The 18,617-nt window shown below is 39.6% G+C and overlaps 2 protein-coding genes across 2 annotated transcripts in view; one reads left to right on the forward strand and one right to left on the reverse strand.

Annotated features, from left to right (window-relative positions):
* The window catches only part of lars2 (leucyl-tRNA synthetase 2, mitochondrial), a gene marked incomplete at its 3' end in the record, with an annotated part of 34,200 nt that extends 25,107 nt beyond the window's left edge, over positions 1-9,093 (reverse strand). The window contains exons 1-4 of the mRNA XM_083899198.1: positions 9,079-9,093; positions 7,246-7,292; positions 2,333-2,552; positions 321-452 (exon numbers count right to left, since the gene is read on the reverse strand). Coding sequence (XP_083755324.1) covers positions 321-452; positions 2,333-2,552; positions 7,246-7,259 — 366 coding nt within the window. The 5' untranslated portion in view covers positions 7,260-7,292; positions 9,079-9,093. The remainder of the gene's footprint in view (positions 1-320; positions 453-2,332; positions 2,553-7,245; positions 7,293-9,078) is intronic.
* A 6,979-nt stretch (positions 9,094-16,072) lies between these two features.
* tmem158 (transmembrane protein 158) lies at positions 16,073-16,777 on the forward strand (the record flags this gene model as incomplete). Its single annotated transcript, XM_083893600.1, has 1 exon — positions 16,073-16,777. The coding sequence occupies one exon, from the start codon at positions 16,073-16,075 to the stop codon at positions 16,775-16,777; it is 705 nt and encodes a 234-aa protein (XP_083749726.1).
* Positions 16,778-18,617: the final 1,840 nt, after the last annotated feature.

The following is an 18,617-nucleotide window of genomic DNA, read 5'->3' on the forward strand; positions in this document are numbered from 1 at the left end:
CTCCAGCAGCAGGATAAAGCAGTGGACAACAAAAGAATGAATTAAAGCTGTTTCTTTGCAAGTCCTTAAGCTAAAACTGGTGTGTGTGTCTTTGTAGTAAACAACAACTACATTACATTCATTACACATCCGCACAACTCTCTGTTTCTCAGTGCAGCAGCGTTTAGATGCTGTGTCATTGCCCACATCACACAGGAAGTGATGTTGTTTTATGCCAAGACTTGTTAAGTTATAAAGTTAAGATCTAAACTTAATTGGATTATTTGGCTTTTAATAGAATGGCTGGTAGATATATAGATAGTATATAGATATATAGATACCTGGTGGCCTCTCATTCTCTGGAAGTGACCAATGGTGTCACTGATTGTATACACACGCACGTGGCCCATGTGCAGTCGTCCAGAAGGGTATGGAAACATGGAGAGGACATAAAACTTCTTCTTGTTGGAAACCTAAGAAAAACAACAGACAGTCAGAAGAGTGTGTGGAGCTGGGAGATAAGCTCATGGTGGTCTGTAAGAAAGGACTATAAAACTCCTGAGACACTACAATGGCAGTGCAGAAGCTATTTTCTCTAATATCACCTCTCACATCTCTTTTCAATGAGTCTTGTATAGAAGACACTGCATTAACCTGATGAGATCAGGACAGGAATAATAACTCTTCACATGCAGAGCGGCTGTGCTGACTGACTCCTGCTATTATTACTGTTATGAGGCTCGAACAGTGTCTGATTATAGTGTCAGAAGCCGATGGTTCACAGTTGCAATACTGTTTCTACAGAAGCTCAGTAAGTACCGGTTACACACAGCTATACGTGATAACGGGAAACCAAAGTCATGAATTTTTCAATAAATTAATTAGGAGCAGAGCCATTGTGAACGCGCTAAATCACTGTCAGCCTATCTGAAACAGCCACACTGTCAGACCATTAGGGTTTAAAAGGAGCCTGATCTCCAGGTCTGAGATCAGCTACAGGGAATTAAACTGCTTGGGAATCGTTTAAAAAGAATGCTTAATCAAGTATTAATCATTTAATCTAAAAAAAGAGAAGACTGTAGGTGTTTTAGTGTAAAAAATAAATCAGATCTGTGAACATAGATGGATTTAGAGTCACCAAGGTTAAAGTACACTTAGCTGAGAGTGAAACCTTGGTTTGAAGAATTAAGTTTTTCCATTTTCACTGATGCAACAGCTCTTTTCACAGAAAGAATCAAGTCAGATAGAGCAGATACAGAACATGTGAACTTGTATCCAGGTTTCAAATATGATCACTATCTCGATAACATCCAGGTTTCTGATCACCTGACCTGATTTCTCAACATTTCTGAGAATCCTTCATTTCCTGGATGTCTAGTCCCTGCTGCATGTGAAGATGAAATCATTCATCTTTGATGTTCATCTTTCTTATTTTTGTTATTTGTGTGTCTTTTGTTCGCGGTTTGTCGTCACCGTCATGCTGTTGTTCTGCAGCTGTTGGGAGTATAATGAAAAATGTCCCTGTGGAGATTTTATTTAAAAGCCTTACTGATTGACAGAAAATTAATCTAATGAATAAGTACTTTTACAAATAATCATGTGGGTTTTTTTTTTCTTCAAAGAGACTAGCTAGTTAAGCAAATCAAGACATTTGATGACTTTACTTAGAGATAGTTTTTTCTTTTTGACATTTACAGTGGCTATAAAAGAAAAGTATTATATGAAGACATAAATGACTATGACCTGTCATCAGAAATTGAGGACACATAGTGGGTTCACAGATAACAATGGTACAGCCACTTTATTCTCAAAATACATTTTCATTTGCGGGCCACAAATTCTGTTTATGTTTTGACTTGGCGTTTTGATCTGTTGCTAAATCAGCTACCAATAACGCAGCTGATAAGCATCAAAATAAGTCTCACTACCCCTCTCAAAAACATATCAACCAGAGAAGAAAAAGCAGTGGAGATGCATAAAAAAGTTCTATTCTTGGCTCCACAGTGCAGCACAGAGTCCTACACAAACTTCCAGCCTCAGATGATTTATCTGTCCAGTGGATACATGTTAATGTGCCTGCTAGAGCCTGCAAATGATCACTTTTCCAAATGCTAACTGCTGTTAGCTCCTAGTAGCCTCCTTAGGACATTAGGACACCAGGGAACTAGTTTAACTTGGAGAAACAGGGTATAATATGTCCCCTTTAAACAATTACACAAGTTTCTACAACCATCATGTGATGTAACCAGATCAGGACTATAGTGCACAGATAAACTCTGTGCATCTCAATCAGCCTGATGTCAACAAGCTGAACACCATATAGTAGACCTGTATGAAAAGTGTGTCGTCTTACATCATCGAATCCATGCTTTTGCCACTGTGCCACAATACGTGGGTGCCACCATTTTTCGACCCTGCGCCGTGTCTCTGTCCGATAGTCCTTCTCCCATACTCCCGTCTCACTGAACAGGGAGCGGGTGCTGGGCGACAAGAGGCGTGGAAATGTCCTTCGTAGAGGAGAGGCTACAGTCAGTGGGTGCAGAGCCAGCCTCATCACCAACACCTGCATGGTTCTGTCAACAAAAGCAGAGACAGATGCTTTAATCAGGGTAGAAAGAGAAAGTGTAGTGGTGGCAGTGAAACATTTATTATGTTAAAACAGACCACCATTGGGTTCTGGCAATTTCATAATTCATTTAGCAATTCATCTCTTTGTGGCAACCACAGTGCATGGTGCCCCACATGTACTGTATTTTAATCAGAAAAACATTCTGCATATGATAAAACTTGCAGAAGAAAAAAAAAAATCAACCTCACTGCCAAACTACTCTTGACTGTGCGTCTGCAGATTAACTTCACCTGTTTATCAAAAACTGTACAAGACAACGACATCATAACAGGAATATATCAACTTTTAACCACATCATTTAAGATAAATGTTTGGATATTTAAAAAAAATAAACAATGTTTTTGATGTTGTGCAATTATATGTGTGTAAAAAAGTCACCACGGAAATGTGCCAACCTTGGATGACAATGACCATCGTGGTTATGTATGCTCAAAGCCATTCGAGTGGAACTAAGGTATTAGAGTCCTTCACCATATTACCAGAGCATGAGCACTTTTCCTCCTTCACACTCTGCTTTCTTTGCACCACATCGCTCACACAACAGCATGATTTTGTGAAATAAATGGGTTTTTTCTCCCCAGTGTCACGTAACCTCACACTTATGCCTCACAGTCAGGCTCTGGGCAGCCTGTTTTCTTTACTTTGGCCAGCTGCTTAGACATGAAACACCAAGTAAGCTACAGAAATGCAAGATTAATCAGATTAGTGGATCATAAATAACACATCTTCAGAACAAGTGGTCTTACTGATAGGCTACACTTTCCTCCTGCATGTTAGAAAAAACCCAGTTTAACCCAAATTTGACTTATTTACACACAAACACACACACACACACACATACAGTATACATATAAATACCACAGTTGCCAGGGTAACATGAAATTTCTGTTGAGTTTCTAGTCTCTGCCTCCTTGGTACAAGAGGACAACTGATGCTAACCTGACCTGTCAACAGAATGTTTTCACCACCGTGATGCACCTGGACTATGGAAAGCGAGACCTTTACAGCTACTGAGCGAAAGAAGTGATAATGTGCTCATCTTGACACTTGTCTGAGATAAAGATGTAAATGATCCAGTGGGAATTCACTGGAGAAGTTTATGTTCATGTAATGTGATGGAAATTCAGGTTTATGGCAGAGAAATGGCTCAAAAAGTATATGCAATCTTGATGATGTTATCATTTTCATGTGCAGATCAAAAGACGTACAGTATCTTGCAATGAATGAGACATTTAGCAACAAAACTGTTCATGTGCAACTCACAAGACTCTAAACATAACTAGACTTCGATCATTCATTGGGAGTTTCAGCAGCCTGAAGGGTTTAATGACTGAGAAGACAAATCTTTGGGCTAAAACTAATTTTTGCATTTTTCAAGCAAAGGAGTGTAAAACCATTAGAAAGTGCACCTCTTCTCCCACATCTTTTTTCTCTCCTCTCCCCTCCTCCTCCTCCTACCACCTGCTTGGGGGGAATGTTTTTCACTAAATTCTCCCGAGTATAACCGGTAAGCGTTGCGGCAGCCGATGCTGCTCCCTCAGGCAGGCTGATGCTGGGAGAGTCAAGCACTCAAGGTGGTGAGCATCTCCAACGGTGTAAGTGAGTGGGCTGAGGCGAGAGACTGAGAAAATGTTTCTATGGTGACCAGACTCGTCAGTTTGGGGGTCTCCTATACAGAGTGACTAAACTTCTGCAACTTCAAGCTTGCTGGATCTGTCTGAGGAGGATAACGCTTCATTTGGAGATTTTGGAGAAAGTAAATTGTTAATTTGATTATATTGTATCATATTAAGACAATAAGTTTTTATTTTTATTTATTTATTATTTATATTTTTTTTAAATGATCATTATTATTTTTGGTATATACTGGTATAGATATTCATTCATATTGGAGCTGGAATCAAAAATGTTCAGAAAGAGACTTCAGAAGAGAGAGAGAGTGTGTTTATGACACCAATGAACCAACGTATGAAACTGAATGACATTTCAGACATTGGAGTTTCTGTTTTTCTGGTACGGTGACTGAAAATTATTCTTTGTTTCCTTCTTTTAAGTTACAAAAAGCCATGTATGATAGTGGCAACAATTTCAACAATCAACTAATAGTTAAATGTTTGTTGTCAAACAAAAGCCAGAGACACAGATCCAGGTCAAATGTGTGTGTTTGTATAAGTTAACACACAACACATTGCAATGTCCAAATTCACACCATTACACAAGAGTGCTCTCTTGCACGATTATGCACATTTTCACTGTTTGGATTATCTCACCACTTTTTAGGCACTCCTATTGAACACAATCACTTGGCAGCAACTCAATGTATTTAGGCAATGATGGGCGATCGAGACAACCTGCTGAAGTTTAAACTGAGCAACACAATGAAGTAGAATTTCACACACAAGCATATCATGAAAGATTGTTCCTAAAAAGTGGTCAGAATGGTCAGACTGCTTCATAATGACAGAAAGGCAACGGTAACTCAAATAACCTCGTAAATAAACTCGTTACATGACACAATGAACATAATTTCTGAACTTATAAAACGTCATACCAACAGGTGTCACTCAATGATATTCCTTTCTTCATATAACTTATATATATATTTTATTCTTACATTTTGTATCTCAAGCTCTCGAAGCAACACCATTATCACCAATGTTAAAACACAGCTGTGAAAATAAACTGAGCAAAGTCAGCTACAGACTTTTCACAGGCAGATTTATTCCCAATAAGATCATTTGCTATCTCATCATCATCCTATTCCTCACATATACGTCACACACTGGTATTGTGAAATTAGATTAAGATAGTAAGAGAGATAAAGTGACTCTAATTATTCTTATTATTTGTGTTATTTTTCGTAATTTCCTGCGCATTCAAACCACATACCCTGGTATATAAAGTAGAACAGTATTTATAATTTATCACCAGAGGAAGCTTCTACTATTTGAGTGGTGTATTCTACTAAACAGATGAGAATGGGGGTTTCTTTTCCAGTTTTCTCCACATTGACTTGATTTACACGTCACAAACATCTTATTTAAACGTCGTTTTACACGAGAATGGCATTAATATAAATACATACAAGTACAGGTGTACATGACAGTAACCTCTGCTCTACCACAACAGCACATAAAAGACGCTTAAAAACGTACCTTGTGATTCAATTCCGGCTGCTTTGTTTTCGCGTTATCATCCAAAAGACACGAAACCAATGAGCCATGATACATAATAATAATAATGTTCTGTTTTTAAATGTTTTGTTTGTAAATGTTCTGTTCCCCGGTATCACGATTCCACCACAGGCGCCGCCATCTTGGATTGAACAAACTTTATTAGCATAGTGTACGTCGACAGAGGGCGGGTGTAAGTTGTTGATTTGGATGGTTCGTTTTAAGTCCATTTTTATTTATTTTAAAAAAAACATTTCTTGCAGCGCTGATACCAAGATAAAGTGCATTTTTAAATATTGTGAGTGGAAACATTTTCATAAAATAAAATGAATTTATTTAACCATATATTGGACAGCTAAATAGCATACTGTTTCTAAGTTAAATGTACATTTAGTTACTTGCTTGTATTTTTAGACCCTCAGTTTAAGCTATATATGTCTGTTATATATAATAACAACAAAATGATTGGCTTAGACATTAGAGACATTGTTGCACATTAGTGTACACCATGGATAAGTATTCCAAAAATAAATAAATGCATTTAAATAATAATAATAATAATAATAATAACAAAAAATAATAAATTAGCTCCTTCACAATTTCCAAAAAGAATACTGATAGTACTTACTATTTGCTTTTAGTCAAAACTGGCAGGGGGAGACACATATAAACAGCTGTTTACTACTATCTTACTCACATCATTCAATTTTTTTGCCAATCCATACAATAAACATAATTGTCACTACAAATCAGGACAAACATTTCAACATACATTTACCAAATAAAACTAAAGCTAAATACGATTCATACATAAATTAAATGTCTACAACTTCACGGTCAACCACATGTAGATGAACAAACACATAGGATATAGCAAACAAACACAGAACAGGAACTGAACAGAAAAACAAATAGGAACTAAATTATGTTGCAGTAAAAACTTGTAATATTAATCCCTTTCTACTTACATCACTACTATTTCCTCCCCAGTTAGGGTACAGCACAACAGCACGGCCCTATAGTCACACTTATCATCACACTTATCATGGCACACCCTCGTTGTTCTCCATAGTTACAGATGCATAAACAGACTGGGCATTAAATACAAATTACTCCTCGCGGCATGGGACCTGCTTTCTTATTGTTTTATATTTTCTTTTCACTTCAGTGGTCAATAATTAACCAGAGTATGGTCTCTCTTGAGGGGAATTACTGGAAAACATCACTGAAATAAATAAAAAAAATAGTCAACGTCAGACGCAACAGCTCGACATGTATCTCAGGACGCCCCTTCATTATATATACGATTTCTGCGAGAAGCACTATTTCTTTGATGCGACCACTCAGTGTCAGGTAATTGCTGAGTGAAAGAGCACCTCCACACACTTTATCACAGAGCAGAGGAGAAAGATGAGGAGGAGGCAGACTTTTTTATTTCTTCGACCTCTCCCATGTGATTCTCACCTTTGATCTGACATGCAGAGAGGAGTGAAGAGTTGAGAAGCCAGAAGCTGTGGGAAAAGAGAGGAAAAAAAGAGGATGTGGTGTCATCAACAGGAGATGGAGCGAGATCTTCAGCCTGACGTCAGCAAACTGAACCTGGGCTCTGATACGGCCTGCAATCGTACATCACAGTTAAATGGGTTCCTCCACCTCGGGCACAACAGGATGTGGCTGAGGAGCAATTGAACGGGGAAATGGGGTTTTGACACAGTTGAGACTCTAACTCTCCACATAAAGCCTGATGAATGAATGTGATTCTCATTTCCTCATCATTACTGGAGATTTATGAAGGACTGCAAGTGCTATGTCGTTTGTTCAAAACTGAACGGTGTTGCAATCTTGTATTTTAAATAAATCTAATTAGATTTTGTTTGGTTTTAATAAAGGATTCTCTGTATGAACCAATGAAAATATCCACATAATGGACGCAAATGGACTGGGGGAATGAGGTGTGGATTTCCATGTCTCCATCAATTAGGGCTTGTTCCCACTTCAGCTGAGTATATGTATATACCACCACCACCCATACCTGTGCAAGTCATCTTTTAGTATACATTGCGAGTCATAGAGCTCAAATATGTAAATGCTAAATGATATGACTTCACAAGTCCAAATAAAGTTGATTTGATTTGTAATTTTGGCATGAATAGTGAAAACATGGGGAGACAGATAGCCTGGTTCTGTCAGGCTTCCAGCTCCTCTAAAGCTCACTATAATTAACGCAAACCATAATATAAATATGACAATAATGCTTTTGTGTCTGCTTGTGTGTCTGGTGCACCCAGCCAAAAAATGGTGCCAGTATGTAACACTATGAAAAATGTTCCAATTCAACACTTAATAACTCAAATATTTATCAGGGTACATTCCATGCTAAATTAATGATGTTTTCTGATAAGTCATGCATATCTCTCTCTGTCCTTGTTTCCTGTCTCCTTTTTCATTGTCAGGTATCATACTGGAAAGGATTGCGTGAGTGGGGTTTAATGAGTCTAATAATTGTCTGAATATCAAGACATTTGTAATGAAATTAGCTTTTCCAGGACTATAAATCCATATATATCTATTTACAGGATAGGCAAAAATAAACCACATGCTTCAGCCTATTCCTTTTTGGGTTATTGTGTACATTTGTGTTAAATGGTCTCGCTTTACGTTTACTTTATATGTGAATGTAACCGAAATACGAAATTCATTCATTCATTCATATTTAAAAAATAATGGCCCTCGAACAATGTCAGACATAAGAGAAAATGATAGGAATCATATATCAGGAGCAGATGGTGGCACAATGTCCTCAGGGAGCGTCTGAGCGAACAAAGCCAGCTTATTGTTCGAAATATGTGGAAAAACAGCACACAAAAATAAAAGATGGACTCAGTTCTGTGAAAGTCTCATCCTCTTCACAGGTGCCAACTTTGTCTCTGTGCTCCACTATTTTATATTTGACTCCAATTAACAGTTTTAAAATACTGTATAGGATAATTTCTAAATTTGCTGGCAAAGCCATGAGTCTTAAGTTGCTTTACAATCGTGCGTTTGTGGACCAGCACACTGCCTTGTACTCAGGTACATGCAGGTTCTGTTGTTTTTCAAACAAACCACTTCTGAAAGCAACCAATCATCCTCATTTTCCACCCACACACGTCTCCCTATTGCTTTCGGTGGTGAATTGCATCTCACCAGCAGAGAACCAGATGACAAATAACCACACAGAGTTATCCGAGCAGCAATGCATTAGGCAGGAAGCAGATTAGGGGGGCATTTGTGGGGTAGAAGGGTCGGTGAATTCACCTGTCCACGGTGACCTTTGGCGAATAGGTGTGTGATTCGCAATCCACACCCGCCTCGGTGAGAAGTCGGACACTGGTGGCAAGGCAAAGACATTTCACACCATCTCAGCTTCCTGTGATGGTCAGGAACCAGGCTGATATGACTGTCCACGCCTCGGGCCGCACTTCAGAGAACCTAATGAGTGTGATGTTATTTCCAGAACCGAATTTACATTGACATTGCTCTGTGTCTTGCACTTACAGTATCTGTTTATGGAAGACAAAAGGCCTCAGAATGAAGCATGGTAGTTCAGAGGAGATGAAGAGGTCTGACGCTGAACTAAAGACCATGGCCTCTCTGTGTGTCAGCATCACTCTCTACCCTGATCGTCTCTGCTTGTATCGTCTCGCATGGACACATTTGAGCTGAAATGTTGCAGATTCACAGACTCTTTCTACAAAACCTCACATTTGTTATGTCTTCTCTCCTTGGATATTCACCCAGCTCCTCTTACAGAGACTGTTACTAATTAGTGTAGAACTCCTCGGCGCTGCAGGTCCTTCTGCAGTCTGCTAGATGCAGCCAAACAAGCTTTAAGTGGAGCTCAGGTGGCAATCTAATTAAGACCAGTTTTTAAATTATGTTCCTGTCAAAAAATGTGATTTCTGCATGTGTTCCTCAGCATTTTAATTGCTCTCAGTTAAAGGTTAACACTGAGAAAGAGAGCCAGTTGTCATAGCAAAGGAATGCTTTGGTCATATATTTAGTAATATGAGGACAAAACGATATAGTGTCAATCCATAGACAAACCCATACAGTTTGGGAGTTCTTACACTAGAGCCTTTTTAATTTTATGTAATGTAATGTAATGTATTTTAAGTTTTTGTTTGAATCAACTGTTTAATCATTAATTCATTATTATCTGCAATAATATGACACCTTGGTCAAGTTCATGCAATTTATTTATTCCACAAAAAAAATCATTTTCATCAGTTTGGTATTTTACATAAATGTATTTTTAATTCAAAAACATTATTATGTCGCCTATGTGTGTACAAGTAGTTCTATTTAACTGACTACAAAAATGCCATTTTGTAACGGAATTAAAATGCTGCTTTCATGTTAACGCATATTATTATAATCCAGCTCTGAAACATTCTAACAGATTAAAAAGAAGGTTATTATTGAGAGTAAAATTATTAAAGCAACAGAGACCACAGAGTAAATATGTTGTTTATGCCGTTTAAGCAACACGTCTTGTATTTAAGCTCAAACCAAGATAACGCTTTACAAAAACTTCTTTCAAATTTTAGACTACAACATTCCTGCTGCAGATCAGCAAACCACGTGTAAAACAGGTGGAGTACTCCTTTAAATAAAAAATGCATCTTCTGTTATGTAAGTGATATAAGTAATTTCTCATAATGTTAGCTGTGTTTACCTTCAGTGCCTGATTTTAGTAGCACATCAATTCCTTCCATGAAGCCTTAATTTGCAGTTTGTCTCCAGCCATTGTGTGCAGATCACTGCTTATTACCACCTCATATGGTCACACGCTTACGAGTATTGTTTCTGCAGACAAAAGAAACATTTATTTTGTGATAGACAGGAATCAAACATGGGCATGCTTTTCCACTACACAGTTCCGTTTATTATATAGTATCTGGAACCTGGTACTTTTTTTAGTACCTGCTCTGGTGAGCTTCCAAGCGAGCTGTACGTGACGTTGACAGACTGCGGTGCACTGATTGGTCAGAGAGTCGTCACTGGAAGAGTCATGAGCGCGACCTTCGACACAAGAATCAAACAGAACAATGGCAAATTATGAATCAGTTAAAAAGATATAAGAAATAAGCTGATCACGTCACACGAATCAAATCTCAATATTTAACAGAAGAGACTGGTGTATTTAGTGACAGCAATGCTGAAAGCCTGCGATCACGAGTGTCGAGCTGCATCACAACCCCTTCCGCCGTATTTCAGTTCAGTGACTTTGTCAGTCTAATGATTCAGTTGCACCGAAAACAACTGCTTTTCAAGTCACCAGTCTCGAGTTTGTGCGTGTCGCTCATAAAACGACGTCGTGGCAGTTTCATTCAGCCATGTTTTGATGACCCCTCCCACGTAGAGGAGGCATTATAGTGATGGAAAACCATACTAAACAGTGCCGTGCCGAGCAGAGGCGACCTGTGCTGAAACTGTACAGTGGAAAAGCGCTATCTATGTCTATATATGAAGATGTCATACATGTGAATATTTCCTCCACACTACACTGCTGCGCTGCTTCTAGGGGAACCTTTGTTTTGTTGCTGTGGTGATTAGGCCTGGCAGTGATTGGTGGTATGACAGGAGTGCTGGAGACAGACAGGGGGATTCTTCAGACTCAGCTGTACAAAAAAAAGGAGCTTTAACACTGCGGCAATGAGGATGCAAGTAACCAATCCTCAACTTCTAATTAAGTCGGTTGTCTGTGAGACTCAGGGGGTCACACTCTCGCTGTCTGATCAAGCACAGAGCTGATGAGGTCCGGCCAGAAGCCACTAACAGGTCCTTCTTTTAGCTTTCTGAATATAGAGCTGCATTTCCAGAAAATGAATGTTTTATACATTCTCCCTTGGCACAAGAGACTTTTATCTTAGTCCCATTTGCATTTTGTCACCAAAGCAATTTACATTTTTATAGCATAATTAATGAACAAGGAAGTCATTTACATTTTCTTGCTCTGCTCACCAGTACATTGTCTCGAGAGCATATCTGATGTGGACGGACCAGCATTGGGAAATGTGTGGGAGTGTTTGTGAGCTCCAGGGAGATGTCTGAGCGTGCAGGAGGAGAAATAACTACATGATTGTTTTAAAGTAAGGAGGCTGTGGAGAATTCACTGTCATAATTAAATGGAGACAAGAGGACGAGGCCTTTCAGGTGCAAATTGAGGCCAAAGATGCTCTTTCTCTTCAGCGGACCCTCACATCAAACACGTGGAGGCAGGACTCCACTGCAAATTATAGCATTTAAACAGCACAGAAGAAAACAATCCAGGTCCTTTCATACGGTATATCATAATCAGCAAAAAATGAAAGGGAATAATTCATCACCATTTTACCTCTGGTCAACGACCAATTCCTGTCAATAGCTTATTATCTTTTCTGATGCATATGTATACTTTGTTAGGAAGAGTACTCTGGCCAAAAAAAAACATAATTATGTCCTTATCGTTAAATGCACAATCACCCTTGAAGATCTGTCTGTCAGAGTTAAGTTAAGTGAAAGGGAGATGAGGTGAGGAAAGAGAATCCTCTTCAGTATGAGCAACGAAAATACCAAAGAAATAAGACAATAATAAGATCCTGATTTTTTGCTGTGGCCTTGAACTGTATCATACTGCAAAGTATTAGCACAAGATGTCGCAAAGAGAACATTATCTGCAAGAAAAAGAAAGAAAAGTATCCGTTTCTGGATCAAATACACATACAGACAGACAAACGGACAAGACATAGAAACATATGCTGTGAATGGATATGAAGAGATAGATTTAATCATAGTTCAGCATGAAATGAGCAAGAATTGATTTTGTAGGTTCCTGTCAGGGTGAGGAGGATTCAGTCCAAGACTCTTTGTCATTTTTCAATAATCAAAATCTTTCTGCTTCAACTCTGAGTTGGTGAGATTTGGGTGGAATATGGCTCACACAGTGACCACAGCTCAAAACCCTTTCTTGGCAAAATGGATCAGGTGTTAAGCCGCTGTGGTACTAAAGTCCAAACTTTTATTAGGACTCGACACATTGGAGATTAACTGCAACTGTGTCCCCAGCTGTACCTATAATCTGGTTTGCTGTTTATGATAAAGTGTGGGATCCAAAACACAAAGAGAGAGTAGGGGACAGAGAGGGAGTGGGGTTGACTGTGTCCTCATCAGCATCAAATAAAGCGACCAGGTGACACACAGTGCATACAAACCCCCCCTGCTGCTCCAGCACAGTGGAGGCACATGTTTATTGATGTGGCAGGATGCCCCTGAGCGCATAACATGTCTGAGATAAACAACCACAAAACAACTCTCCAACAGCAGATGAACAAAAAAGCAGATGGATCAATGATTATAAGAGAAACTTTGAACACACACGCGCACAATATGCCAACAAACAAACACACAAAAAGATGGGAGTATTGTGTGGGAATAGCATTTAACTGGTGCACTTCAGTTCGGAAAACCAAGAATATTTAAACAAGTTGAAAGTGAAAATGGTTACTGAAGTACATCAACAGTAAATATAGTCCATGTTATGTGATAGATCATCTCTGACCTATGGACCACATATAAAATGGATGTCGTCTCCCGATTTCCACCCTGAAGCCAACGCGGAAGAAACAATATACTGAATAGCCACCAGGGGGCAAATCTGTTGTAAAAAGAACTCAAATTCAATGGAAGTCTATGGGAAACTGGACCTAATCCCTAATAGTTTCAGGTCTTCTTCAATAACACATGCTGTTGATTATGTAAATTACGTTCCCTTTCAGAGAAAGGTAAATGATTAAGAATGCCACATGTGAGTGGACACCAGTTTGGTATCATCCAATAGGAGCCTGGTTGCAGGTGACGCCTGTGAACGTCCTTTTTCCAGATTGTCAACGTGGCATCAGCCAACTCACAAATCTTGAGGCTTCACAACGGAAGTTCATACTCTTACCGTAGATGTCTCAAATGGATCCACGGCAATGAGATAAATGTTCGGGATTAACTTCTTATCTCTTGGCTCAGTCGCTCAGATGAATCTGCCAATCTCTAATCTCAAAGCTGGATTCAGATATGAAAACTGTGCAGGAAAAATTAACTGTTTTTTTATGTTCCATAATTCTGTTGATTTTGTAACATGGAGCATTATCATGCTGGAAACAGACCTTACAAAACCATTAAAAGGGACACGGTCAGCATCAATACTTGGACAGACTGTGTCAGTCAAACTATGATTAATTTGTATTAAAGAGTACAAAGTGTTCCAAGAGAACATTCCCCCACACCATCCCATCAGTATTACAGTCTGGACTGCTGATACCAGGTTGGGTCCATGGATTCATGATGCTTATGCCAAATTCTGCCTCCACCATCTGCAGCTTCACTGATTCAGTCTTTAAACTGTGCAGTTCTGGTGAGGCTGTGGTCACTGCAGTCTCAGGTTCCTGTTCCTGGCAGGAGTGGAACCTGATGTGGTTTTCTGCTGATGCAGCTCATCAGCCTCAAGGCTTGCTTGTTGTTGTGCATTGTGAGATGATTGTGTCTACAGACATGCTGGCAGCATTGTGGGACTGGGCCTTGAGCTAAATGTTAACATCAGCATACTAATATATTCACCAGGAGGATCCTCACATGTCGATGTCCAGTGGGTGTAATGTGTTCAGCATATTATTTGAGCATGTTAAATGATAATAATTGCTATACTCGCAGTAAAGTAGATTACAGCAGAGGATAAAATCCTGACCCAAAAACAGTGTGAGTGATAACGACACTACAGATTTAGTATGTGATAATTCATCCTGAGTGGGATGTGAATGTGTGGCAAATTCCATGGCAATGCAGCCCACATTTATTGAGACTTTTAAAGGTACACCGTGTAATATCTGGGATTGTTTATTGACAGAAATAACATACAACCTATAAGTATGGTTGTATAAGTGTAAAATCACTTTAACATAAGAATAAAAAATGCTTTATTTAGCCTTAGAATGGGCCCTTAGTAGGCAAAGATCTTATGGCTGGACTTTTAATTCAAAAGCACAAATATGTCCATTGCTCATCATCTGGGAACGACGGATGCCTTGACCCGAATTTGTGCATTTCCTTTCTTTAAATGTTGAGAGATATTTTACAGAGTAAGTGACGCTTTGGCCTGTTGGTGACACATAAGGAATGACTCATTGATGTCCAAATACAATAAGATTCACATCATCTGAGAACCATGAATGTGTATCAAAATGTAATAATGGCAAATCATTGATAGCTACCCTCATGTGGAGGATAAAGCAGTAGAAGATGGATAGGTGGATGATTCTGCATCTATGACATCTCGAGCTATTTCTTGTCTTCTTGTTTACAGGGAGTTGAAAGTTATCCTTGTTAGGACACTGCACTGACTTCCATTCATTTGGACAAACTAACCTTAACTCAATCACATATTAGTTCAAATTCAAAATGTAATCAGAACCTCAACAGTAAGGGCCAGGTCTTGGTCTTCACAAGGACTACCACTGGCCATAAAAAGGTCAGTATTTATGTCAGGAAAGGTCCTGCAGAGGCAAAGCACACACACACACACACACACACACACACACTAAAATATTAAAGGCCTTATCTTTGATGTTCTGTCAGAGTTTGGGGCTGAGGAGGAGTTCAACATCTGTTGTCCGGCTCATATTTGGGTCAAATGTGGCTTCTAGTGTTCTTGAGTGAACTGGTTGCCCACAATTCTTATCCTGGAAGAGAGAGGGAAAGACAGCCCTCGAATAAAAGGAGTGATTTATTTATTTAATCTTTTTTCTTTTTTTTTTTTGATTGGTGACTGGGGGTTGGCTTGGCGCTTTTGTCCCTGCGCACTGGAGACTCCCTCCTCACCGCCCCGCTGTGTTTTGGTGCTCACACCTGAAATGACAGAGGGGGAGAGAGGCTCGGAGATGTGATGAAGCTCTGCACACGGAGCTGTTCAGTCTTTCCTCTCCTCTCCTCCTCCTGTGCTGAGACTGCACGGCACGTTTGGAGAAAAAGTCAGGAGGAAAAATACCCAACGGGAGGAAGAGTCTGTGCGCGCGTGTGACAAGCTTTTTATCTTCTCACTTCAGTCGGCCTGAGAATTGAATCTCTCCATCAGGAGATGCGTTTTGCTTTTTTTTTTTTTTTTGCTTTTTTTAAAAATAAAATCACCGACAGTGACCGACATTATTGATCATTAGACGTGTCGTCCGTCGCCCGCGGATCGTCACAGCATCATGCGAGCAGGAGAGACGCGCCCTGCTGTGCCATGCTGAACAATTGTCCGACCCTGCTGCTGGCTCTGACCGCGGTGGCCGGACTTTTCCAGCGATGTCAAGGCTGGAGCGACGAGGACCTCCTCCTGCCGCCCATCAACTCCTCCAACAGGTTCCTGGCCAACCTGGAGGTGGACGTGCGCTTCACCAAAAGGTCAGTGGAGGAGAGCGACGCCTCGGCCGACGCCTCCTCGTCCCTGCAGACTCTGTCCCAGTGCAACGTGAGCGTCCAGAGACTCCTGCCCACCTCGCTGGTGGCCCGCTGGGACAGCAGCTTCGGCTTCCAGTGTGATGTCCTCATCTACACCACCAACAACCACGGAAGGGCTTTCTTCTCCGCGTCTTTCAACAGGGCGATCTCCCCCGTCGTCATCGAGCACCTCGGGGTCACCGGGGGTCAGCAGGAGCTGCGGCTATGCGTGGGCTGCGGGATGTCCCGCTACCGCAGGTTCGGTCAGGGCAGGTCGAGGGGTCACCAGACCGGGGATCAGGTCACTTTTTGCTGCGTGGATTTCAGCCTCGATGAGCTGCGGGGGGACAAAAGTTGGAGGCTGAACAGAAAGCCCATCGAGTCGACACTTGTGGCTTGTTTCATGACTTTGGTCATCATTGTGTGGAGTGTTGCTGCTCTCATATGGCCAGTCCCGATCATTGCAGGATTTCTGCCTAATGGGATGGAGCAGAGGAGACCAAGATAACTGACCTATTATTTATATGAATTAGCCTGTGCTGCCTATACTATAATTGTAGCCATTCAACTGTTCACATGACTGAGTGATTGGAGAAGTTTTAAAATAAACTTCCCCATTAGGACAACCAAGGTAATGTATGAAGACTTGTAATAGCTAATATTATTCTATACTGGGACCAACAATACCAATGTGTTTTGTAAACCCTCGTAAGCCTTCCTATAGAGTATGTGGAAACTTTTCTCTTTAAACTGTGTTTGTATAGTTTTTAATCTTTCGAGGAAGTTTTTTGCCTTATCTGCCATGTGTAGGACTTTTGCACTGAAAACTGAACTTTAAGACCTAGTGCCGTCACATACAGTATATAGTTAACCTACTATATAGTCATGTTCAGAGTGTGTAATAGTTTTTTCCAATACCTTATGAAACATCAATGTTGTTTACAATGGACATAGACCAAGTTTCAATATTTATATCGTTAGATTTCTAATGTCAAGTTCATTTGTGCTTATTTGTAGGCTATTAATGTTTAAATGAAAATAAAATTCATTATAGGCTATATCACAGATTTTCTCTGACCTGTTCTGTGTAGCCTAAACTACTTAACTACTTATTTAAGTGAATTGCAGGTCTTCATATTTTAAATCCACAATATTAATGCTTGAAGACTTGAAGATTTTAAAATAAGGAAGTGCACCTTAAACTGATTACCATAGGGCTCCTCTACATCATCATTAATCATACTAATAAGTAAACCTTAAGATATCTCCATTTTAAGAATGGTTATATATGGCTGAATAATGAGCAACATCTTAAAATTAAAGCAGATTCCAAGTACTTATGCATACTGGTGTTAACACTGTCATTTTTGGGAATTATAGAAATAATCTTTCATCTTGAGGTCTTCTTACCCTTTTAATGACCAATGTTTAGTAATAAGGTTTTTGCAGTGGCACTTCATTCATGTTTTTCTTCGAAGTACTATTGTGAATGTTGCCTTTGAGAGGTAAAGAAAGTTTTACCACTTGAGACCTGGATCTTGTTTACACGTGTGAGAACGAATAAGACACAGCCGAGTCTGTGCTGGCGGCTGGATGTGTTACATGCCCAGACAAGAGAGAGATGTTATCATCCTGATTTGACAACACCACCCCACCCCCCGATCTGAAAGACCCAGATTAAAACCCCAGCTTTCAAATTCACAGAGTCTTCAGAGATGGAGTTTATCTACTAAAGCAGATTAGTACAGCAAACTGCTCGTGGAGAAAATAATCAGCTGTTCACAGAGCAACCAAAAATATATTTTAAAAAAAAACACGCTTGAGTGTTGGGGCTGAGAGTTGTACTTTGACTTGTCAAGCCGTGAAGCCTCGTGAAATAAACAAGTCAAACAATGCAAGTCTTAAATTTCATTAATGATGCTTCATAAACACTTCAGTTTACAGATTTACCAACCAGCCACAACACTAAAACCAGATACTTAATTAAAACCTAACCCCCAATGTTATTCAGACCCAATCAGCCACAACATTAAAACCAAGTCTTGATATTTTAATTAAAGCCAGAGGTCTTATTAAAACCTAACTTCAAGCCCTACGCTAACCCAAATCCATCAGCCCATACGGAAATGCAAACATATGAAATAACTGCCCTTATTATTCCATTTGCATTGCCATATACATCATGCTGATACGTTTTTATCATAACATATGAAATACCAGAGTATAACATTTGCATATGTGCATAAATACAAAAATATGTTAATATATAGTATGTGTGATAATGTCATATATTACCTCATACTGTATATGCTTCATGCTGTATATGGAAAATGTAAATATGTGCATAC

Source organism: Microchirus variegatus (assembly GCF_963457635.1).
Source record: "Microchirus variegatus genome assembly, chromosome: 1".
Classification (NCBI taxonomy): Eukaryota; Metazoa; Chordata; class Actinopteri; order Pleuronectiformes; family Soleidae; genus Microchirus; species Microchirus variegatus.